Source organism: Thermobia domestica, chromosome 17, assembly GCF_964235325.1.
Source record: "Thermobia domestica chromosome 17, izTheDome1.hap1.1, whole genome shotgun sequence".
Lineage (NCBI taxonomy): Eukaryota > Metazoa > Arthropoda > Insecta > Zygentoma > Lepismatidae > Thermobia > Thermobia domestica.
Window position 1 is genome coordinate 144044350 of NC_137470.1, and position 27100 is coordinate 144071449.

The window sequence follows — 27100 nt, forward strand, 5'->3', positions numbered from 1 at the left end:
TAATGATAATCATATTGCGATTAATATTTCATTCCAAGTTTTGAAGTGTATTTTTTGAGGTGGGCTTTTTTGCGTTTTATTGTGGGTCTTTTTATGTGGGTTTTACCCAATAAAACCCACTGGAGCATTTTGGACTGGGGAAAATTCCAACAACCCTGATCATAGATATTCTACCCTTATTGGTAGGTCACTTACCGCAGCGGAGAAGCTTCCGTGCTCCACGGTCTTCCCCTAACCTCTTCTTCTTCACGTATGATCTTTCTGTTTTTATATCGTCCATTAATTGTAGCCTCCTTCGCCCTCCCCCTTTCTTTCCTACCACCATACCATCTAGCACGTCCCTCATTATACAGTTCCTTCTCAGGCAATGTCCCAACCAGTTTCTCTTCCTCCTCTCCATAATGTCTAAAACTGTTCTTTCTCCCTCCACTACTATTTCTAACACCCTCTCATTCGTTTTCCGCTCGACCCAACTAATTCTTTCCATTCTTCTCCACATCCACATTTCGAAGGCTTCCAGTCGTTTTTCATCACTTTTGCGTAATGTCCATATTTCCGCCCCATACAACACAACACGAAGCATTTTATAAGTCGTTTTTTCAACTCTTTATTCAAGGTCTTTTCTTCCTCCTCAAGGCTTCTTTTGCCATTCCTATCCTTGCTTTTATTTCACGTTCGCACTTCATATCATTACTAAGAATACTACCCAGATATCGAAAACTATTCACTTGTTTTATTTTCTGTCTTCCCACTTTTATATTTGACAGAAACAGCTTCGTTCCAATCACCATGACTTTCGTCTTTCTAACATTTATTTTCATCCTATAATCTTCAAAGCCCTTCTTCAAGTTTTCTAACATCCTATTGATTTTCTGTTGAGATTCTGCAACAAGCGCCATATCGTCTGCAAATCTTATACAGATAATCATTCTACCTCCTACCGAAATGCCGTCTTCATCATGTAAACTCTTTTTCACTATCTCTTCTAGATAGACATTAAATAGTGTTGGCGAGAGATAGCATCCTTGTCGAACTTCCCTTCCAATTGCAATTTCCTCTGTCAGTTCCTCGTTGGTTCGTATATAAGTTTCATGTCACGAATCGAAAATTGTATTATACCTTTTCAAAGAACTCCTTTAAATCAAAGTGAATAACTTATTTAAAAAAAAAAAAAAAAAAAAAAAATGACGTACACATTGTTAAAATGATTACCTCATTTCGTAAACTTTCCACAGAGGTACAAATGTTACCAAGATTCGAAAGAGTTAGACAAGAAAACAATACACAGCGCACTGTAGAACTAATTAGATTCTTAAATTCACTTGAGCTTTTTGAGAAAGTTGTCATTGTGAAGAAAGAAGCGGGAAAAAGTTGGAAAGTTGCCAGGTTTAATGAAACAATTCGATAATATATTTATAAATTATAAAACGTTCGAATTGCCTTCCCTGATTGGGTATTCAAGCACGCAGCCTGCGACGTACTTCAGTCACTGTCATTGGCATTGAGGGCGTCTCTGTTACGTGCTAGGCGGATGCCAAGTTCACTTCTCCCAACTCTTTTACGGATACTACCGGTGTACGGTATGCAACATATTTTGTGAGACCTCGACCGAGCCATGAGCTCCCTCGTGCCTAAGCGGTTAGCGTACATGCCTTTGGCGTGGGAGACCCGGGTTTGATTTCCCGTGGGAGCTCATGTGGTTCGGATTCAACTTAAAACTGTAGGTCTGCGTCTCATATAGCCTTGCTGCTCAGCAGGACGCTGAACTCACAAATCAAATCGACCGATCCATCTGAGTAGATAATTATTGTCCATCCACTGTTATACTTCTCGGTAAAAGTGGACTGGTCAGCCATCATGCTGGTAAATCAAGTCTCTTCTTGTGGCTATCGTCACTTGTTCCAATAGCATGGCCATTTTCTTTCTTAAAAACATGTCTTAAAGAGAAACAAAAGCGTATCTTTTATATCCTAATATGCTGCGACATTTTTCAAATACTTGACAAATGCAGTATTCTTGTAAAAAGAACTACCATGCCTTGCGCGTAATTGTTTTCGTGTATTCGAATGTTTGTGGAGGTGGTGGTCCAATACCGAGGAGTGGCGCGAAATCTGGATTCAACTTCACGAGACTTCAAAATTGGAGGTCACATGAAGAATCTGTTACAGTACACAGTAGCAACCGTAAAAGAGTTGCAAGAGAGAGGATCTTGGCAGCCGCCTAGAGCATAAAAATACGCTTTCACCGCGAATGATAGTGACTTTATTACGTCGTAGGCTGCGTGTTCCCATGGGCAGTCAAAGGGGGAATTCGAAAATAATTTGTAATTTTTAAGTTTATTTTTGATTTGTTTCATCAAACTTGATTACTTTGCAACCTTTTCCTCATATATTTCTTTATACTGGCAGCTTTCCCACGTTCAAGTTACGAATCAAATCCAAATTAATACTACAGCGCATTGTGTCTTTTTTGTGTAACTTTTTCGAAACTTAACAACATTTATACCTTTGTGGAAAGCTTATGAAATTAAGTAGTTATTTTAGTAATTTTTACATGAAGTGTCTTAACGTCTTTTTAAGTTTTTCGTTTTGGTGTAAAGAAGTTTTTAGAAAATAACACGATTTAGGATTTGAGACTTTTTTTCAGTAGTACTTCATTTGTCAGCTCTTAGAAGAGTATCATTTTAGTGGTCAGAGTAAGAGTAGTTTGTTCAAAATTTGCAGTTTTTGGTTGTAAGTTGGCAAATTTCAAAGAAAGCATAGCTCTGCAAATTACTTCGAAACCACTGATTTTTGACAACCCGGTTCATAGGGACAAATTTGTTTCCAAATTAGCTGTAGAATGACCCATTTCAAGGAAAAGGTTGAATTACCAGTCACTCTATATACATAAAGTCAAAACAATGCAAAAAAATATCTATAATTGTGTACCTTTTTGGTCCTTATCTGGAGACGCGAATTACACTATGTGGCAACGTCGGAGATAAAGAACCTGTCCAATGTAGTTCAGATGAGTTCGGTTCATGTTCTTTTTCTTCGAGAATGTGACACAAAATTTCACCCTCCCATAACACGAAAGCAGAAGCTTGCCCAACATAATATTTTATTCACTTAAATAGGAGTTCAGGGTATATTGCCATGCTAAGTTTGATCCTGATCGGATAAGTTCGTTCTATAATTCTTGTTTTCGAAAATATGAATCAAAATGTGACTGCCTATTACTCGGGAACCGAAAGTCTGGATAACATAATATTTTACTCTTTTATAACAGTTCATAATCGACCACCAAAGCCAAGTTTGATTCCGATTGGATGAGTTCAGTTGAACTCATACGATATATAGTGTTATTGAATTTTCATGAAAAAAAATCATATTATGGTCCAAAATAAATATATAAAATAAAAAGGAGGGTCGTGATCACCCCACTTCGTTGCCAGTGTTTGTGTTCCCAACTAATTTATCATGGGTCATTATAAACCCATTCGGTTTTTAATCTTCTCTGCTTTCACCTCGACTAAAGAAAATATCTTACATAGGAGTTTAAGCTCATTCCTCTTAAACATCGCGAAATACAGGGGCCGGCAAAGAGACCTCCCGTATTTGGAGAGGGTGCTATGCGAGTTGTGATGCGGATACGGTGGCGGTATCGATTGATAGTGGCATATTCCATTTTCAGTAGTCTCAATGGCATCATGCGTTTGTTGTGGAGAAGTATATTCGTAATGGTAGATCTGTGATTAATACTCAGCAGGCATTTCACATTCGGTTCGGATTTGGCCGACATAATTATGTTTCGGATAGAAAAACTATTCAAGTTTGGGTGTCAAGCTTTAGAAGAACAGGTCCTGCACTGAGAAGAAATTGTAAAATTCACAAATTCGTCTTATTATGTCTTTCATTTTATACTTCATAGGTATAATGGGGCCAGCAGCAAAAACTAGAAAGACTTCATTCAGAAGCCATAGTCCAAGTACAGCCTCACGTTTGACTTCTCGCGACACATCTGGATTGAGCAAAAGTGATCTGGAAATGCATCGACCACTCCAACATGGAAGACGTAAGTCATGAAGTATAGACGTATACGGGTTTATTGACGTATTGGTTAATTGGTTAATGACGTATTGACAGGACCTAGGCAAGATTTTCTTAAGAAAACAAAACGAGTTTGGCTCCAGATTATTAATCAATTTATCAATTGAGATTATTAACTAAGATTCTTTATATCAGTGGTCGCCAAACTTTTGGAGCTTCTGAGCTACCGTACCGTTTTGTGACCTACCAATCAAAAACACTATCATTTAAAAAATAAATCTTATATTTATTTATTTCCTATAAACTTACATTTCTAGTAAATATGAAATCAAACTATCCAATTTAGCAAATATCTAATATACACACGAAAAACAAAGTGCATAACTATCCAAGTTAGCAAATGTCTAATATACACACGAAAAACAAAGTGCATAACTATCCAAGTTAGCAAATGTCTAATATACACACGAAAAACAATGTGCACAAGCCAAGCGTACACAGTCAACTGTGAGATGAGGCTGATAATGGCAGTTGCGCGGGAGAAACTAGCAGCTGTTGTTGTCAGCGCCCCCTATCGTTAGCGTTAGCTCAGTGGACGAATCAAGGTTAGCCAATCGGAGCGTTAACGCGATGTACCAGAAATGCCCCCGCGAGCTACTAGTAACTCGCGACCGACGGTTTGGCGATCACTGTTCTATATGAATCATGTAGCTTAATTGTGATAATTAGACTATTAGTAGTACTGCAGTTATTTGCATGTAATTCACAAACTTGAATGGCATATGAATTGAAATGCTAACAAGCAGAGGGTACGATATCCGACTCGAGTTGCGCAGTAAGAGTTATATATCCTTAAAGAGCATCACGTAGTTAGTTAATTACCAACTTAATAGCTACAGTCCGCCAATAGGGAGAGAGTGATGGGACTTCAAAGGTAACATGGGGGTCTATGGCAAAAGCAAGAAACAAAGCGTTTCTTCCGTCTTTCTTATGTATTTGTGAAGGTGGGGTAACAGTTCAAATGACATGTTCAAGCCACACAGTTAATATGGAGAGTAGAAAAATCGAATAATGCAAATAAAAGCAGTTTTACAATGTGCACATCTTGCAATGGTCATCGACTTGCAATGATAACGCAATTCAGTGGTAAGGGAGTCGAAGCATTACTGAATGGGTGTCTGGAATGCTTCGGGTTCGATATCCAGGTATCCTGCTTGGTAGAAAGCAAATCGAACCATGTTGCGGAACGGGAGAATACATAACTGATACAGCATAAACGATTGGAGATTCAAGAACTTGTCATGGTGCCAGATGTTAGTTTCCTGGGAAATGTGTGATTGTGCCATTGACGAACTTGACAAAATTGTTGTAAGGACGGAAAAAGTACACGTCCAGGGTATAGAACGTACACAATATGCAGAGACGACTCAAATGATGGGAAAGCATTATATTGTGTTGAAGTCAATTTCCATTTCCTTGTGAAGATTGTCCACCAAAAATGGATTTTCAAGTGAGGAAGAAACAGACTTGGACACTAATGAAAATTACCTGTGTTGATTAGTCTTGTGGTGATTTGTATGGTGAACATGAAGTTTTGCTCTAACCAACGACGGACGAATTTTTCTCCGCCTCTCTTATAGTGCAGCAACGTATTGAAAAATTTTAGTTCACCATCAGATATATATTTGCATAAATTTAATAATGATGTTTGTAAGACCACACAAATACTAATGTACATAGCTCTTTTTAATACTAGAAAAACATATTATGTTAGAAAATGATATGAAAAGAACATCATTCTGCGAACCTCTTTCTAGAGAGTTATATTTGACAATACTAGTATAGTAGTTGGGAACAGCAAATGCACACCAAAGTAACGTGTATACTCGCTATCAGCGTTTATGAAACAGATTTTAGAACAAATTCAACATTCATTGTCAAAATAATAATAAGCCTAGTTGCGGTTTAATTTTACTATTTATCTTGTAGAACTTAAAATTTGCCATTTTTGTAGTTAGGCCATATTTTCCATGACAAATGTAAGTCTACGTACATCGATACCATAAGGAATCTTTTATATATATATATATATATATATATATATATATATATATATTGGAACGTGAGAGAGTAGGTTTTTGTTCTGAGCAATGAATATGATTAATGATGTCTCTACAGCAAATATAAAGCAATCTTGGGAAAGCTGAATCATAAAGTCCAAGCATGTAATGTATCTAGATATAGATCGTAGAAAAACATATTTTTCACGTTAAATGACGTAAGTAGTGCTGATGTCCCTTGGCCGAATTTTTATCCTTCTGGGTCCCTGGCACAGCATGTGTGGGACATGGCAGGACAGCGCTTGACCGCCGGTCGAACTCCAATAATAATCATTACCCAGCTACACCAAAATCTGCACAGTGTGTTATACCATACCTCAGACAAACATTTTTTTTTTTTTGGGGGGGGGGGTAGCTATTTGCTAGAAAATCTGTTTGTTACGATGTGTATTGTCTGTTTACTGTAGCTTGGCGCTGTGTTTTGACACAAAAGCTGGCTAGCGAATCTTAGCAGTCCTTCCCCTCCATTCCCCTTATCGCAATGGCAATAGTGGTACTAACTAATCAACTTTAGCACTAGTGGGGTTGTGATGTTTGTATATAAACATGTAGGTATTTCGTGTTTCTGTATTGTAAATATTAACTTTGTGCATTTGTGTATAAAATAAATGTGTATATGTTTAATGACTCTGAAGCATATTGACTATATTAACTGTATATATTTGTGTGCTAAAATACTTCGTGGCTCACTGTCAGAAGTACGCCTATAGACTTTGTGTGCAGAAGTAAGTATAATTGTGTTTAGGTGTTCTGAAGTATACGTGTATAGACTAGACCTATATTAGCTATGTATATGTGTGAACAAGAAGTGGTTTCTTGTCTCTTTGAAGTATAATTATATTGAGTATCTATATTTGTGTAAAAAAAATAATGTTTGTTTGATGTATGTGCATCTGTAATATTTATTCGGAAAGTGTTCCTTGGAAGTTACTTTAAACAAAACATTCTACTTCATAAGGTTGTGAAACAGTAAAATTTCACACACACACACACACACACACACACATATATATATATATATATATATATATATAATAACCTACAGTACATATAGTATTTCCTTGGTATATTTTGTACTTAAAGCCAAATAGCACAGCATATGCGAATATGTTCAGTATATTCCCAGATTTGCGTAGCATCTTCTCGACAATTGCTAGAAATATCGCTGTTTCCGCTTTTTATATATATATTCTTTTTAGTGTGTTCCTTATATATGTTTTTAAGTTTTTCCACGCATATTCCTTTTAGTATATCAATATATTCTTTTTTTACAATATATTGAAAAGATTTAGGATTTAGATTTCTGGGCTTTCGCCATCTAAGGCCATTTAGCCCTTCATGATTTGAGGGATGACGTCCCTCGGCGAGCACACAATCCGGGGAAAGGGAAGGAAGAAAGGATTGGGGAAGGAAGGAAGCGATCTGGGACCTATAAGTTAGGTATCACCCCGGCATTTACCTGGTGTGAATGAGGAAAACCCAGGAAAACCTCATTCAGGGTGACTGGCCTGAAAAAGCGTGTTACACTTTTTGACCGAGTGACCCCACCGGAAATTGAACCCGTGACCGCTCGTACCGAAGGCGAGAGCATTCGCGACATTATATTGAAAAGAATATGCGAATGTACTAAAAAGAATATCCGTAGAAAAAAACTGAAAAATATGCTAAACATATTGAAAAGAATATAACATATTGAAAAGAATATGCTAAAATATATATAAAGAGCTGATATAGCGATATTCTTAACAATTGCTAAGAGGATACTACGCATATCAGGAATATTGTGAACATATCGCATACTCCGGTGGTTATGTGCTTAGTTTATTTTGAGAATATTACTTGTGTTGCGCGGAAGAGGAACAAGGCTGCGCAAATTAGATGCTCTGGCCTTACAGAAACTTCCGTCTAGGCATTCACCTCGTGGGACTGAGGAAAACCTTAATCTTCCTGACCAGCCGCAGCCAACGTTCGCAGTTCGTTTCCACGCTCGATCTATTTTATTACGGTTTTTTTCTTTTTTGTGTTGGAGAGTCTGATTAGGGCACCAAGACAGTGAGGACAAATTTGTATTGCTTAAAAATGTTTACATGTTAAAATTTGCTTTATATTGTACCTTCAACCCGTAATTCAATGTGTTCTATTCTTCTAACAGCAGTATGCTTTATTTCCTAGTACTTTAAGTCTATGGTTGTTAGTTGTTATAATTATTGCATCATAATCCTCCTTCTCAAAGCTCATTCAATTAGTATGAAATTCTAATCTTGGCAGTTTGCAACATTGCAAACCTTCTCCAACAGGCAATATGTGGCGAGAATATTTCCACCCACACTCGCATCGAAATTCCCAGCCCTTGTTTACAATCAGTACAATACGTTTCTGTCGCCTTATTATGAAAACAATGCTGTCCAGCGAACCTAACGGTCTTTTGCTCTCTCTGTTTATTGTTTACAACACAAACTGCAACCTCAATATTGCCAGGCGTACATGGCTTTCTCACAGTTTCGAACAAGAACACTTGTACAAAATTGAGTGAGCATTATATGCAAGATTGTATTAAATCATAATTAAATCGATGTGTCATAACATTAATGTTTCAGTCATCTCAAAAATAAAAATTTATGTAGTAATAATAATTTATCCATGGCAGTGCAGAAGTAGGTACATTCAGTTTGACGATTTATGTGCCTGGCAACCATGATAGTCTGGAGGAAAAACCCTACTTTTGGACCAAACCAAAAATTTCAGTATGTCTAATGTTTTTCAGCGGTTTTTAGTTCATTTGAGGGTGCTGAAGCTGAATCTGCCGGGTGTACAAATGTACACCTTGAGCATTTTGAGTAATTCAAGATGGCGGCCAATATGGCGGCTGTAAAAGTGACAGGAATATTTTTGTATATTTTATCAAGATGGGTATCAAATTATATGTTTTTTGGGTTGCAGATTCCAATAATAAAGTAAAAAATGTTATGAAATTGATACAAATCGAGATATTCAATATGGCGTCCAATATGGCGGCTGCAAAAGAAGTTTATGTTGTCATTTCTGAAACCTATTTTTGAAAAAATATTTACTGACATGAGTAATAATAAATAATAAAACCTTAATTTTGTGCTCACAGATGGCAGCATTTTCATAGAATTTAGGAAAAATATCTCAGAAACAAAATAAGAGATACTTCCAAGTGAAATACTAGAACGATTTATGAAAGGCGAACATGTTCTGCGTCACAAACCAGGTATCTGAAATGCTATATGGTCAGACATGTTCATTGAGAATACATTTATGTGTTATGGCCATGGACCAGGAGGAATAATCGGACTTACACTAAATCTATCAGCAGTGAAGCGATGGGCTTTCAGCCTTCACACCTGCAGTCGTTTAGTAAATGACATTTATGTCATGAGAGATGCTGGACGAAATATGGAAATAACTAAGCATAAGGAAGGAATGCCATCTCGAGTAAAAGGAGATGCTGCAGACCGAATTAAGTTAAAGGAAAAGCTGTCTTATTGTATAGATCCTCTGAAGACCGATGATCACCCAAAAACTATTGTGAATATTGTGAGTGGGAAAATTTGTTCCCAGAAAGTGAATTTTGATAATGCTGTTGAGATTGGTGAGAAGGCGTTGTGTTCTTACGAAGAAAAACTACCAACTGGTTTTCACGATCCAATCTAAGCAACGCTTCGTAATGTTTCCTGCGATGACGTCAAAAGAACAGTTAGTATTGGTGTCACTGACACAGAACTCTTGTACACGCGTACAATGTGTCTCACATCTACAAGAGATATTGATGCTAAAGGAGTTATTTCATATGAGCTTGCCGCTGTCCCCACATCTTTGTTTGATGAATGTGGGACTCCCAGTTTCTGCAAAAGTAAGTCAAAACTGAAACAAATATTACAAGTAGAGAAGTCTATGAGATCGTACAAGCACGAAGATGCTATCACACTTGATGGTTGTGCTGTTTTGTGAGTGATCAACTGGCCATCTAACGGAACTTTTCTTGACTTCATAAAATTGTATCGGTCATATGTGCTTGAAAAATTGAACAAATGCAACGTGTGCCTGATATTTGACTAATATAAGGAGTATAGCACCAAAGGAGGAATACGAAGCGTCAGAATAGGATCAACATGTAGCAGGTATCATAAATTGTCTTTCAACACGTTCTTGCCCTCCCAACAAGTTGTGCCGAATGTTACGAAGAATAAGGTACAACTAGTACAGCTGATCTGCAAGTATCTAATGACAGAAGAGTTGCCATCATATTCCACCAAGAGCCTATTCATCACTGGACCAGAAGATGTTACAACAGAAATAACTGCTGATCAAGGAACGTCCAGATACTAAAAACACTCACGAAGAGGCTGATGTCATAATTATCACACAAGTAGTGATGGTAGCCAATCAGCTGGACAGAAATTGTACAATAAATGTAATTAGTGATAACACGGATGTTCTTCTCCTCCTGATGCAGCAATACCACACACAAAAACTTACTTGTAACATTTTTATGCAGGCAACTCAAAATCATAGAGGAGTTATTGACATTGGATTGTCTGTGTCCAAACACTGTGATATTGTTTCAAACTTACTAGCACGTCATTCTCTTTCTGGCTGCGATACAGTTCCTACTCTTTATGGCATTGGAAAGCAGAAGGCAATGAAAGTACTACAAAGTGAGAAGGAGCTTCAAAAGCTAGGAAATAAGACATCACTACTTGAAGATGTGATTCAGGACGCAACTGAGTTTATAGCTTCTTGCTATAGTAGTAGGATAACTGGCCCTACAATGTCTGATGTCAGAAGAGATGTCTGGCTGAAGAAATTGTCAAAGATGCCTGCCTTACATATCCCGAAATTGAAGAGCTTGCCACCAACTACGGAGGCATTCTCTGAAAATGTAAAAATAACTCATTTCCAGGCTTGTATTTGGAAACAAGCAGATAAACCAGACCCACCAGACATGGATCCGACACTTTTTGGGTGGTATCGTGATGAGTTGAACAAAACATTGGAACCAGTTACTGTACCACCGGGAACTGTGATGGCACCGAAAGACATCTTGAAGATGGTGAGTTGTGGCTGTTCTTCTGAAAACATGTGTAAAGGACGTTGTGGCTGTGTGGCAAATCATAATAGCTGCACTGACTTCTGCAATTGTGGAGCTTCTAAACGATGCCAGAATATCTTCACACGTCAAAATACTAGGAATCTAGAAGACGAAAACATGGATACTTCTTCTGACGAAGACTGACAAGTGACTGATCTGTGATATTTATTATTTTGTTGCGGAATAACATAGAAACATCGGCATTTTGTATTGTAAATTTACATGTTTCGCATTAATGTGGCCAGCAACATAATTCTTGATTAAGAAAACGTTCAGGAAAAAATATAAGAGAATCTTCAAACCTAAGCTTGTGTTGTTTGTTTTCTTTAGCACACAGAAAGGAATGGTTTTGTAAATAAATATAGAGAAGCCCAAAATGTGGGAAAAAATGTTCTGGAGCGCCAAACAAGGTGAGTTGCGGTGACGAAGAAAGCATCAACACCCAATCCAAAATTTCAGTGAATCAGATATTGTTCTAAGTATGTACCTAGCTCGAGGGTCGCGAATCTGAATATTCCATATTGAATATATTGATTTCTATCAATTTCATAAGGTTTTTGAAGTAACTATTGAAATCTGCAACCCAAAAAACATATAATTCGATACCCATGTCGATACAATACTCCAAAAATATTCTTGTCAATTTTACGGCCGCCATATTGGGTGCCATATTGAATACCTCGATTTGTATCAATTTCATAACATTTTTGACATTATTATTGAAATCTGCAACCCAAAAAACATATAATTTGATACCCATCTTGATAAAATATACAAAAATATTCCTATCAATTTTACAGCCGCCATCTTGAATTACTCGAAACGCTCAAGGTGTACATTTGTACACCCGGCAGATTCAGCTTCAGCACCCTCAAATTAGGTAAAAGCCACCGAAAAACATTAGACATACTGAAATTTTTAGTTTCGATAGATTTCCTCCAGACTATGAATTAACCATGTAATTTGAGAAGCAAAGTTTTGACGCTCGCACTACAATTGTTGTTTGTAAACAATCCTCCATCCTAGAGTGAACGGACAATATCTTCAATTATGTTGTTTTTGTGTACTAACTTTGAGCCAGATCCGTGAATTCCTATTGGATGTTTTTAAATGCGTTTCCACCAATATAGATAGATACATAGAAAGCAGAGTTATTGGAGAAAAATGTTAGCTACAGTAGAAGCGGAAATTTATTTTTAAAAGATGACTAGCTTATAATAGAACTTTTGAAATTTTCCGTAAGAAAGACAAGACACTGAAGTAGAAAATAAGAAATCAGTAATACAAATTCAAAAGACTTCACTATTTTTTTTTCTCTCTTTCTTTCAGAAATGATGCGTTATGGAGATAAAGACAAGATCCGCGGTGTCACAAAGAAGGTAAAATGACTAGTTGTTAATAAACCTTTCTGAACTAAATATAAACTGCATTGATTGGTCAAATAGAAAGATGGAATAGTACCAATTGGCATTACGTGCCGTACTCCTAAAAGTAGGAATTACACTTCTGTCCCAACCAGAATCCTTCTTCAGCTACGTAAGATTGATTTCTTGGTCAGTCATAAGTAAGCATTTCAGAAGAAATCTGGTCCGAAAATATGATAGCGAACTGACATATCTGAGGGTGTTTCTGGAGTCCATACTGCTTCTGATGTATTCAAGTATTAAATCTGTGATTTCTGTGTTCGTGGGTAACTGTGTGTGCTCGATCTTATTTAACTGACTGCAGAGGTCATGAGTTTATTTAGCTCTGGATTCCTAGCAGTGCACTAGAGTGATCCACATTCTGCTCGGGGACTGCCGGGAGATGCCCTGGTGAAGGAAGACATTGGGCCATAAAGCACCAGTTCTTCACACACGTCCGACATTCGGCATACGATCTAAAACTTCTACCCTTTATGTATTTCTCGAGAAGAGACAAATGAAAGTCGCTCGTTGACTGGTCTTGGCTCTAGGACGAATGTTCCAGCGTTGCTGAGGACACGTTAGCTCAATAGTAGAGCTCTAAGCTGTAATTCAATTTCAGGCGATATGAGTTCGTGGTGAACGATGTTGTGTCTGTGGGTTTCCTTCAATGTTCTCTGGTGTCCTTATACTTTTTTTTCATTACATCACTTACTCCATAATAATTCACTTTCAGTAATCATCCCTCTTCATTAATGAAAAGTTAATTTGAAGATTCCATTTTTTCCAAAGTGAGATTGTTGTAGGAAATCAAAAATTTCCTGAGACACGTTTGTCTGTGACATACAATCTTCCCCATGAATGTCAATCCATCCTCCGATGAATGTAACTGCCATGCCCTAAACGAGTTCTGACACAGCTGGCAGGGTATCGTTGGATGACAGCTCATTTGACACCAGATTTATATTTTTTTCTTGCCTTGTGCTTGAGTGCTGAGAGACATACCCCAACATGATTTTCTACTGGTTGTTGCTAACAGTGCGCTCGGGTAATCCACATCCTGCTTAAGAACTGTTTTAGAGAGTTCATCACTGTTTCATTTGACCAGTCATTGTAATTACATTGGTTAGAAATGTTTTTGAACTTTGTTTGATTTTTTTTTTTTTTTGCATAAGTGTTATTTTGTTTATTTTTTAAATGCTTTAATTAATATTGCTTCTCACTCACCGTACTAGAAATTAGGATGATCCAATATCTTACCTCTTATCTTTGTGTGATAAGCACTAGTCCTTTACCCATTTGTCCACTGCCCATGTTCCACTTCTCTGCCATATATTATAGTATTGTTATTGATTTACTTTTTTAATATCTTCACCATTTTTCCCTTTATATACGATCAGTGACGGCTTCAGAGTTCTGTAAGAAGAAAGTCAGATTAAGAGTGGCAATAAAGCCTGTAATACTCTCGGTTTTAGGGCCCTGTAGTGGTATTTCAGTTTGAAGTAATTCTTTAAATTCTGGAAATAATAACGAGGAATTTGGCATTGCATAATCATCTATCCAGTGACTAGAGAGTTAATGCAGTAGATGGAACCTATTGTTAGGACACACGCTCAATCGATTGCAAACAGCCGCTTTACGAAATTTCTTACAGTTTTTGCTTTAATATCTCGAAGAACAACATAAATGTTCCATAAGATTTTCGGGACTAGGACTTTTGAGTTTAACAAGCGAGGCCATATGAGACGTGGACCTACTGATTAACGTGGAATCCGAACCATTTGAGCTCCCTCTGAGAATTGAAGCCGGGTCTCCGGCGCCAAAGGCGTGTACGGTAACCGCCATAAATTTTCGATACATATTCATAGAATAATTTGGAACTCTAAAGTCAGAAAATAAAATACTGTAGATGTTGAAATACTTAGTTTTAAACCTGTATGTGTATTGCACAAAGATTGAATTTTCTGTTAACAACAAAATCATAACATAGGCGGTAACATAATCATATACTGAAGCAAGCTTTATTTCATTATATACGAGGGGCAGTCAAAAAGTTCGCGGAATTCTATTGTAGCTCTTTATTACCACAATATAAGTGCATTTACTTAAGACCTTTAATTGCCTTTAAAGTAGACACCTTCGGAATACACAAACTTCCTCCATCGCTCCTGCTATTGCCGGAAACACAGAGGTAAGGCCTCTTTTGGTATCTTCCGAAGTTCAGCCGTCGCGTTGTTTTTGATCTCTTCCACGATGGCGAAACGAGTAGCAGTCCTGTTTTCCTTAAAGCATTGCCACCGTAAACTGACTTTAAAGCTACCAAAGTATGTATCTTAAGCAGATTCCCCCAATTTGTATAAAACTCGCTCGTTGCTCGAACCTGCGATAATACATCAACTCATCACCACATACTCCTCGGTTTAGGTACACTACTCGTAAATACTGACTGTTATGATCTATTCACACTTGTCATATTCGTAAATACTGTACAGTCCGCAGCAAAAATCCTGCAACATGAGCATATAAGTTTATTGTGAAACGACGAAGTCTTTTACTCCAAAATAAGTGTGCAGGGGAGGTTTATTTGCTGCGGACTGTACAAGATTCATTGTGATTGTATCACAAATGTCAAAACTACAGCAGCATTCGGGGAACTTTTTGACTGTCCCTCGTAGAAATATTATCAAATATAAAACTTAGAAATTAAAAAAGAAAAAATCCACTGTGCATATATGAGTTAATATTGTTGTTTTTCTTTCTATTTTTCTTCTCCTTCTTCTCATTATTATTATTATTATTATTATTATTATTATTATTATTATTATTATTATTTATTAATTATTATTATTATTATTTATTAATTATTATTAATCATTATTTTAATTACTAGTATAATTTACCGAATCTCAGAGAGCATGGCAACGGGTTTTCCGACCGTCGTTCTAATCAGGAATTGTTGTTAATGTTTAAGGTAGCAGTAGGGAACGCAACACGCATTTCTGGATTAAATAGATATCACTTATTTTACTATATATTATACTTATAAATTTCTCATACCATACTCGGTGTTCCTGCTGTGGCAGTTGGAGTTACTTCACCCTGTATATTGAAAAAAAAAAATATTGTATACCTTTCAATTATACAGCATATTTTAAATTTCCTGACTGCAGATTATATAAGTTGTTGGTTGCACTTGCATGTCCATATGAATTATTTATAATATCTATACAGGAATATCTTCAGTTTGTATGTATGTAAAATATATGAGAAATCTTTCGTGTTCTAATTGACTTCTCTCTTTCTTCCCTCAGAATATGCCCGGAAGGGGAGCAGTAGAACGTTCGCACAAGAGATATATTAATATCAGTGCGCCAAGCAAGATCCCTCGTCCAGTTCAAAGATTTGTAAGAACTTTAATTTTAATATATATATGTACATAAAAATTTCAGATAGATTGATAGGATTTTTCAAAGTTTAAAAATTGTATAAAAATTAGTGTTGTTAAGAGATCTACCAACTTATTGTCAAACTGCCTTCATCTTACTTGAAACAGGCTCATGTTTTATTAAAAGTTTTGCAGTAATGCTAAAGCAAGTGACTTGGGACTTAGTATGGTTAGAATTCTTTGTGAAGGGTGATCAAAAAGTGCGGTGAATGTAGTTGTACAGTTTTATCTATCGATGTTGTATCCATTTCAATTAGTAAACCCGGTAGCCTAAACTTTTGGTACAGTCAGTGTCGAGTTTGAACGAGTTGTGACATGTTGGCTTCCAGAGGCAAAAGAATGAGGACGTGTTAAGAGTGTGTTGCGCGCCAACATAAGTTTTGGTCTAAGCTGCAACAAAGTGTCAAAGAAGCTCACAAAATGTTAAAATCAGTGTGTGGCGATGAAGCATGGCATTGAAGACTGTTTACAAAATGGTATGAGCGATTCAAAAGTGGCAAGGTGGTGCATGGGGGTCCTTGGTTCGGTCCCAGCTCGCGCGAAGTGAGCTTTGTGGTGGACAAACACCGCGTGCGTGGTTTTTCTCGGGGTTCTCTTGTTTCCTCCCACTTTCTTCATTGCACCATTTCATTCATTTCTCATCATCACTGTCTTTTAGCCTAGCCGGCTAACGTGGGGCGTAAAACTTAGTTTCATTTCATTTCAAAAGTGACAAGGGGTCGGTTGAAAACGAGCAATGATCGAGATCTCCGTCAACGTCAAAAACAGATGAAAACGTGCAAAAAGTGGCACAAATGATTTGTTCAAAGAGGCTAATGACTGTTCGAGAGTTTTTCAAAGAACTAAACATCTCGTATGGGTCTGTGAAAAGCATTTTAACCGCCGATTAAATAGGCAAATGAGTTCTTCTTCCCCACGGAAACTCACTGTCCACATCTTGATATTGATCCGCGAGTTTTTTGCCGAAAAAATAATCCTCTGTATCTACATTCGCTGTGCCCTCCAGATATAGCACCACGCGACTTCTGGCTCTTCCCAAAAATTAAAACCGTGCGTAAAGGAAAACGTTTTCATACCATTCCTGACATTAAGAGGGCCACGACAGAGGAGCTGAACACCCTTCCAAAAGAAGCCTTCCAGAAGTGCTTCCAGTCATGGATTTAACGTTGGGATAAGTGCATTGCTAGCCAAGGACAGTACTTGGAAGGAGATTAAATCGAATTCCATGTATGCTTACTACTTCGTGTCTAGTAAAATAAATGCGAAAAGTTTTAAAATTTTAGCTTAAACTCGGTTAGAGGTGTGAATAAAGTGCGGTTAAAAGACGACTGGTTTATTCTAATAGGACCATACGATAAAGTTAGCCCTCTCCAAATGCTACATGTCTTTGGTGCATGAGATCACAGGGTTGATTCTCAATGGAAGACCATTGAATGCATTGCAGTAGTTCGCATTTCACTTTAAAGTGCAAGTCCACTTTCCATATAGCCTAGGTGCTGAAGTGGGGCGCTAAATTTCAAGAAACAATAACATACGATAAAGTTAAAGTGGTTACTCTTATAAAACTTCTCCTTCAGGAAGAAATGTTCAGATTGAATGCAGTTTTCTGTATCGTTAACGTAAATTACTTAATTATTGGTATGGAGCCATTGTGCATCAAATTTAAACTATTTATTATTTATTTATTTATTTATAATAGGCCTATACAGAGCCGAACTCCATTTACAAAGTAGTATAGGTATAGTCCGTGTTTCAAAACAACACCGACAACGTTTGGGAGGTGATTCCTGACACCAAGATAAGACAAAAAAGTATAGACCACCCTGGGTGCACAAATGCTTCATTTCGGAGTTATAGGCTGCCGGAAACATGAAAAAATGAACTTTAAAAGTTCATAGCTCCAAAACTGTGGGGCCTATCATAGTCGGGTCAAGATTTCACCTAGGAACTAGTATGTGTCCTATCCAAATATCCAAGTTTCAGAATCTTAAGGTACTTGCGCAACAATTTTTATAGAGATAGTTGGAGAGTACTAGGGTGGGTCGTTTTGCCACTTTTTCTTCGGAACGAAATGTAATACCTGGCAAAAGTGGCCAATCCACATGGATATTTCAGGTATAGATTTTTTTTCAAATCAGATAATATCTTCTGTGAGAACTATTGCCTCAAAGTTTCAAAATTTCACTGAAAATTGCAAAAAGTACCAAAATTGTTCATTTTTTTGTTATGTTAAAGTAAACATATTTTGGGGTTTATACATGCCAGATGCTATGAAAACTGACATTCCAGTCTCAAAATGCCAGTTATATGCGCTTGGGAGGTATAGGGGTGCCTCCTCTGGGGCCGGAAAAGAGGGTAAATTCAGTACAACTAAGCGTTTCTACAACATTTTTCGCCCTTGCCTTTTCCTTCGGGACCTGCTGGACCAATGTGAAGATGAACGTGACAATTTTTTGGATAGCATCGTCACTGGAGATGATACGTGGTGTTATCACTACGAGCCGGAATCCAGAAGACAGTCCATGGAATGCCGATTTTTACAACGCGACATTCAGGCTCTGGTTCATCGTTGGCAAAAGTGCATAACAAATGGTGAGAACTATGTGGAAAAATGAGTCTGTAGCTGAAATATTGCTCTGTTTAGCTGTGCCGTTGTTAGTTATTAATCTCCATTAGTTTCCATAAAAAAAGGATGCATTACTTTGGGAACGACTTTCGTAGATTTTACTGAAACTGTTATGATTGCTCAGAGATACAATGTAAGCGAGAGGGCTGCGGCATATATAAAACTGTGCTTCAGGCAGCTTCAAAGGCTGGAATTATAACTTCTCAAAAATCTAGCGACATAACATCTGCTTTAACTGTAGACAGGAACAAAATAAGGCGTGCGAAACTTAAACTTGTTCGGAATTTAAAAGAAAGTTCTAGAAATGATGATCCCATTAAAATCCTATACTTTAACGATAGAAGGGATGACATTAAAACATACACAGGCATCGTTAGAGAAGAGCACTCATCACTTGTGGCTGAACGTAACTCTCAATACGTTGGTCACGTGACACCACCCTCTGGCTCTGCACATGACGAGGCCAGAGCTATTTTCGAATACATCATGAACCAACTCAGAGTTGGCTTTGATAAATTTGAGGTTCTTGGGTGTGATGGAACATACACTAACATGCTTGGAATGTAGTTGTTCTTCGAAAATTAGAGGAACTAACAGGAAAACAAATGCAATGGGCTATTTGTCTCTTGCATTTTAATGAACTGCTGTTCCGAGCTCTCTTCACGTATATTCCCGGCGCTTATTCAAGCCCCTATTCTCACACACGTCCCATAGTTTCAAAACTATCTAACTGTGAAAAACTTTCAGTGTTGCTATTCAAACCAATAAAATGTGACTTACCTTATCATAGTCCAGAAGAGCACAGAAAATTCAATAAGGACCTGAGATGCTTGTTCCAGATATCTCAAGTATTTGACTCCAGAGCATGCCCGGAAGAGCTTGTTTCTATGTTCCCTGGCAAACTAAACAAAGTTAGCTGGTTGACTAGTGCAAAAAGAATTTTAACATTGTATATTGCAACAAAAAACCTATCAAGAAATTAATAGAAATTGCGACATTTATACTTAGAGTCTGTGTAGTTACGCAATGCCGTGTCAGAACATAGTCTTCCATTGCTGATGGTCCTCTCTCTTTGAGGCCATTCAAGGTCTAGATACTTACCAAGGGAATACCAGGCTGTAATCCGTTCATCCATTCAGACGAATGCATTCTTTGCACTCCCAGAAAATTTCTTCTCGCCATGATGACTGATGGTCGACTTGCTGTCCGACAGGATGCATTACATAAGATTATTAGTGCTCGAGAATACGAAGCAGGGAATCTCCATAACTCCATTAGATATAACATCATTCCCAGACTGAATCTTGAGGCAAACGATTACACTGCAATGGTCTTTTGGGAAAGCACTGATTTTCAATAACTGTACTACCAGTAAGTTCTATGGACGGTACCAAACAAACAGCTCATGGTCAAACTTTCACTTCCTGACAACACTGTGCCAGAATGGTCCTTCACCGTCCATCTGTGCCACACGGTGGCAGTAAAACGGATAGTGAATTTGTCACTGAAGAAGCCTCCCGAGTATGTGCCAGGGATGCTAGAGGCGGAATAATCAGGTCAACCTTACTTTCTAGGCAAGCTGCGTCTAAATTTCAATCAAGGTCCCAATTTGTGACAATTTTTCCTCACTGACTAATCGGATCAGTTCATCCGGCCCAACATATGGTAGGTTGATTGGATAGGCCTAGCAGAGGAGCCCTAGGTGCAGCCACCTCTACATGGTAAGCTCTGGGTCACTTGTCCAGGCTATATTGCCAGGTGAGCGAGGAGCTGCACAACCGCTTAACTGTACTAAATTTGCCCCCATTTCTGGCCCCAGAGGAGCACCCTATCCCCCCCAAGGGCATATAACTGGCATTTTTATACTTGAATGTCAGTTTTCATAGCAACTGACATGTATTTAACCAAAAATATGTTTACTTTAACATAACTAAAATTAATGAACAACTTTGGTATTTTTTGTAATTTTCAGGTAAATTTTGAAATTTTGAGGCAATAGTTCTCACAGAAGATATTATCTGATTTGAAAAAAAAATCTATACCTGAAATGTCCATGTGGATTGGCCACTTTTGCCAGGTATTACATTTCATTCCGAGAAAAAAGTGGTAAAACGCTGCACCCTAGGAGAGTACTTCAAATTTCATGCGTGTAGGCAAACTCCTTCTATAAAATTACTTTGTGAGTTACTTAGGATTCTGAAACATGTATTTTAGGATAGCGCACATATTAGTTCCTAAGTGAAGTGTTGACCCGACTACCGTAGGTTTCATAGTTTTTGAGCTATGGACCTTTATAAAGTTCATTTTTTCGTGTTTTCGGCAGCCTGTAACTTCGAAAGGAAGCATTTGTGCACCCAGGTTTGGTCTATAAATTTTGTCTTACCTTGGTGTCAAAAATCACCTCCCAAACGTTATCGGTGTTGTTTTGAAACACCTTGTATATTTATATATTGAAAGAGAAACAAAAAGAATTATACATATAAAGAAGGAAAAAAATAAGAGTTAAATAAGAACAAAATTTAAATATTAATTGTGTACATATTTAAAAGAAATTGAAAAAAAAAATGAAAAATAGTATAGGTTCAAACTTACAGAGATGACAGTTCTTACTTAATTGTTATTCCATAGATAATGTCTCTTCAAAATACTATTTTTGAGAATACGCAATTATGTAGAGATTAGATAACAAGTCAAGATCTAGAACTGAATAAACCAACTGGTTGAAATTTTTACAAGCTCTAACTATAAAGGACTCCTGGTGAACTGTAATATTAGCTCTAAGTTTGTTAAATACCAAATTCTTACGCAATGATTGTTTATTGAAATTAATATATTGGAGTAAATTACAATTGTCTGTCACTGAGTTTACTGTATTTTACAATTTTTTTTTAAATAAGAAAACGTGTACTCTAAAGAGAGTGCATATCAAATTTAAGTAGAAAATAAGAGATCTTATTTTTAGTTTTTAGTTATTAATTACTATACTATACTATATGAAGTTAGTTTTCTCGTTGGAATGATCGTATTTTATTTTTAGCTGCATTCTCCTCAGATAGGTGTTGAGTTTGTCGTGTCTGAAAATTGTTTAGATCCAAAAGATCATATTTCGTACTATAATTTTCCTGGCATGTAAAATGTATGCTCCTGCAAGAAGTTGAGGCACACTTATTCATTACATTATTTCATTTCCAATCAAAACGGTGCTTAGTCTACAATTTATGTTACTTAAGAGCAGTAGAAATATTTCGTAGACCAGTGTTTCTGACTCCATAGTTGGACCACAAAATACTGGGTCAGAAAAATTTGTTTATGGGTAAGAAATTAGAATTTATTTATTTATTTTTTTTTTTTTGGGGGGGGGGGAGGGGTTAGCGAGTGAGGCTGGAATACTAGTGAAATATCACTGTGACTATTAAAGTTATTTATTGAAAATGACATTAATTTACTGTTGGTATTATTTTTAAAAATAGCATTGATATTGCAGTTCAGCATTGAGAGATAGATCTGAAGTTTTTGACGAAAAATGATTTAGACTATTCTTTTCTGTCTGGAACTTTGATTTATGTAAAATTTTAGTCTTATAAGTATTTTATAAATTATTATTCCTTTCTTTTTCTGAGTAAGTGTTTTCACAATTCAGAAATAGTTTCCTCATTCCTTTGTTTGTATTCCTCTAATATATTCCTTCCTCGAATGTATCCTTCCTTGAATGTATTTATTTGAACGTATCCCTTCCTCGAACGTATTCCTTTTCGATTGTATCCCTTCTTTGAATGTATCCCATCCTCGAATGTACTTCTTCCTCGAACGTATTCCTTGAATATATCCCTTCCTTGAATGTATCCCTTCCTCGAGTGCATTCCTTCCTCGAATGTATCCCTTCCTCCAGTGTATCCTTCCTCAATGTATTCCTTGAATATATCCCTTCCTCGAATGTATTCCTTTCTCGAATGTATCCCTTCCTTGAATGTATGCTTTCCTCGAATGTATCTCTTCCTCTAATTTATTCCTTAATTTTAATAGTTGCGTTATTCCTTCCCCCCATGTATCTTCACTACCTTTCATTGGAATCCACATACCACGTTTATATTTCTTTTTATCAGTAAAAAACCTATTTAAACCCCAAAACCGCTTTTTCAATTCTCATGAAAGGTCTTAAAATTCTTTTGAGATTATGTTGGAGAAATAAGGAATATTTTTTTCCACCATTTTACGATATATTTTAGCATACCTATTCATTTATCTGATTCATTATATTTTATTGGTGGTGTACTGTGATAATTTCTTCATTCTAACTTGATGTTTTATCCACATTTTGTCTCAATTTTATCCTTTCGAGGAAGAATTATCCTGGTTCCCAAATATCTGGAGGAATCCATTGCAAGCCTAGTGTGGAGCGGTGAGTACATCCAGTTTTCAAGTATGTGTAAACACGTCATCGCAGATTTAACAATGTGAGATAAATTATTAGATTTTAGTTCATTGTTTTTGGTTTCTGTGGTAAATTCTTCTTATGCATTTTTGGTTCTTAATTCGATGAGAGATTGTATTGTATTTCTACATTTTTTTCCTTCAAGCTGTTATCCGATAAGACATTACATGGAAATATCTCCAAATATTTGTTTTATCATTATTAGAATGTTAAGATTTGTTGTAAATATATTGAGTATGTACACTCATGTCCAAAATGATTGTTGCATATCTATAGCTGTCTTCTTGTAAGACTATAATTTGATAGTGATTTTGCAGGGTACTTTTAATACTGATACTATGTGTATAATCAGGAAATGTATACTTGTGGAAAATTTCATAGGAAAAGAATTATAAATACGAAAATTAGAATGAGTAAAACAAAAAGTTGCTAAATATACAAGAAAGTTTTATTTTCGTTATATTGTTCTTATTTACTGCTCTTTTGACATGAAATTTGCCACATACATGCCTTTGCCGATTATACACATACTAACATGATAAGAAATACGGGGCGAATTCGTTATCAAATTATATTCCTACAACAAAATATTTATAGAGATGCGACAATAATTTTGGACATGAGTGTACATGTTCGAATAATAATAATAGTTATTCTGTGCGTAAGTTAAATATTTTTTCGGAGACTGTACTTCTCAAATCACGCAATCATAATCGTCGGCGGATATGTGATTGTTGTAGCTCATAACAATTGTGTAGTTCACAACAACAATGCGCAAGTTTTTAACTGCGTAATATATGGACAACGCATCGGCTTCCATCGTCATTTCTCGCTACAACCTTTCTATTTCAAGTGTGTCCTCGGAAAATGTGTGAAACATACTTCGGCTCCACCCCCGCCACCCTTTTACGGAGGAAATCTTCCCTTTGCTGTGGGGAAAGAAGTGAATGTGACCTCGGCTGTGTTGGCAATTCGTCATTCAGTTGTTTGGTCTTGGCGAGTAAATATTGTAGGCTACTTAGAATAACTAACAAGACAATGCATAGCGAAGCCCGTCAACCTGGCAACCCTGTCCAAATCCACCTATTGAAGGATTTCGGCTACAGCAACGTGTCCCTCCTCTTTCGAGGGAAGTACATGAAAACAGAAGCACCATCAGGGTCACACTTGAAATAAGAAGGCTCAAGACCTCTTAATTCAGGTAGCTTCGCAAACTGCCTCGCGATTAACACCAAAATTATGCGACTCTTCCGAAAACTAAACTCGAGAACACTCACTTTAATCATGAGGGTATACTGGTCTGTAGGGTCTGTATTGACTCAGTGACCTGTGAAAGTTGAAGAAAAATAACTTGTTTCGCATTGAATCATAAAAACAAAGTTCAACATACCAATGAATTACGGTTTTCTTATTTTCGCTCGATTGTTTCCTTTCCCTTCATCATCATCATCATCTTTTTTTTTGGGGGGGGGAAGGGAGGTTGCTCAGTGGTAGAGTGTTCACCTCTGTTGCATGGGATCCTTGGTTCAATCCCAGTTCGCGCCAAGTGAGCTTTGTACTGAACCAACACCGTGTGCGTGTGTTTTCTAGGGGTTTTCCCACTTTCTTCATTCCGCCATTTAATTCACTTCTCATCATCATCCGTCTCCGTTACCCTAGCCGTCATAACTGTGGGACGTAAAACTTAAAGATTTCGTTTAATTTTAATATTATTATTATTTTTTAATTCAATGCAAGAACTAGTGTATCATATGCGTCACAACAAGAATTCTATTAACCTTGCGTTGCAGATCTTTTAAATAAAAATGATACGTAATGTCATTTTTTTTTTTTCAAAACATGAAAAAGTATGAAAATGGTGTGTAACTTTGCTTTCAATACAAGAGTTCAATTAAGTTCGCAGTATATACTCCTCTTGGTCCCTTGAATTCAAATATATGTAGTGGGTGACACTGATGTCTTTTTCACTAATTATGCACACCTTTCAATTGATTTCTTTTTCAGATTCGTAAAAAAATAGTCTGAAATTTGCTAGTACTTCTGGGACTTAATATTGGATGATCTACATTAAAACTGGTTTCTTAATAACAAAAGCTTATATCGGTATTACAAATCAACGAACTATCATTTCCACTTCAGTGGCAAATTACTGAAAGAGAATTGTACAATGCTATATTAGATGTTATAGAATAGTCAGTGATATGTTGGTTTATGGTGTTTGCTTTTTTTTTCTATTTTCAACTTTTAGCCATAAAAATGTCAGCCTTATAATTTTTGTGGTGGTAGTGGTTGTGGAGAAAGGGTATCGAGAGACTCTCTGAAAACCTTACGTTTAAAATGTGGTTCTAATTCTTTAAATTTTGTGAATTCTCTCTGACTGATTTCAACCCAAGCAACAGACCCAATTGGGAAGCCTTTAAAGAAAAGAAATGTGTTGTGAAAACCTGATTATTTATAAGGAAAAGATCCTTATTATTTTTTTTTAAATTTCTTATTTATTTATTTATTTTTTAAAGCTTCTGGCTTAATCATACGAAAGCTTATGGATTCACTCCAGGTGTATGTGTGTGTATGTTGTACTTTGTTTCTCAATAGCTACTGGCCGGATCTGAACGAAATTCAGTGGGCAAGTAGCCCATCGTCTAAGGAATAAAGATCGTTTTATTTGGTGGCCGGGCTACGCTTGCCTTGCATGTGGTACGTAAAGGGCATTTCCTTTCTGACCAAAAGTTGTAATTTATTGAGATCATCGTGTGGAACAAGTCTTCAGTATAAGGCATATCAAAAATCTCAGTGAGCTCCTTCGTGGCTATTATTAGTGAAGAGTTCGATTCCCGGCGGGAGCTCATGTGATTTTTATTCCACGTTAATTAGTAGGTTCCGTCTCATATAGCCTCGCTGCTGAAAGGGACGTTGAACTCAAAATCAACCCAAAAATCTCAGGAAAATATTTCCTAGTTAAAGAGATACAAAGCTTCAAACAATGTAAAAATGCGCTGCTTACGTCAGGATGACAAAAGCAAGCTGTTTTGGCGTGATGTCATATATCGGTTTCCCTCTTTGAGCCGTATTGAAGCTTCAGGGAATCCTTTCATATTGCAGTTTCTTTCTCTAAACTACAAATAAATTCAGTGATATAGTGAAAGGAAAGCGACAGATAAGTAAAATATTATATATAAAAATAGCGTGTTATTAAGACCTATTCTCCTAGTTTAAAATAAACTAAAAATGATCTGTATACTTCTATCATTGCAAATAGTTGATATATATATATATATATATATATATATATATATATATATATATATCAGCAAGATTATTTTATTATATTATTAAATCGCAAACGTTAGGAATCTAACTACTACATCAATTCAAATTGAAAGTACAGCACACGCAGATTGAGAATAAGTCACCATATAATAGCTACAAATATACCTTTTCTTTATTTTTAAAATTTGGCTCTCAGTGCTTTGATAGTTCATATTCTATTGGCGCCTATACATTTTTCAAACTCTTACTTGTACATATTGAAAATTTGTCAGCATGCATATTATAAACATAGTAAATCTCCATCCTATTATATTGGAGGGCTCAGTGGTAGAGCGCTTACTTCTGTTGTGTGGGGTCCCTGATTCGATTCCCTGCCAAGTAAGTTTCTGGTGAACATCATCCTGTCCATGGGTTTTCATGGGGTACTCCCTAATCCTCCCATATTCTCATTCCACCAATTTTTCTATTATTATTCATTTGCCTTAATCATCGTCTCCCTTAACCTAAAGAGCATAATCGTGGGGCGTTAAACTGAAAGATTATATTTTCATTTCTTCTATTAGTAGCATGCCCTTTACAGACACTACGATCAACGTGTTCTCTGCGGTGTCCACTATGCTTGGAACTTTAATTAAAATCACTCCTTGAACACACACA

General features: G+C 36.7%; 1 protein-coding gene across 2 annotated transcripts in view; it reads left to right on the forward strand.

Moving 5' to 3' along the window:
• Positions 1–27100, forward strand: part of LOC145674383 (uncharacterized) — a 71846-nt gene that overhangs the window by 17540 nt on the left and 27206 nt on the right. For both annotated transcript variants that reach the window (XM_081744355.1, XM_081744356.1), the window contains 3 exons: positions 3913–4056; positions 12597–12646; positions 15982–16074. In XM_081744355.1, the coding sequence (XP_081600481.1) occupies positions 3913–4056; positions 12597–12646; positions 15982–16074 (287 nt within the window). The remainder of the gene's footprint in view (positions 1–3912; positions 4057–12596; positions 12647–15981; positions 16075–27100) is intronic.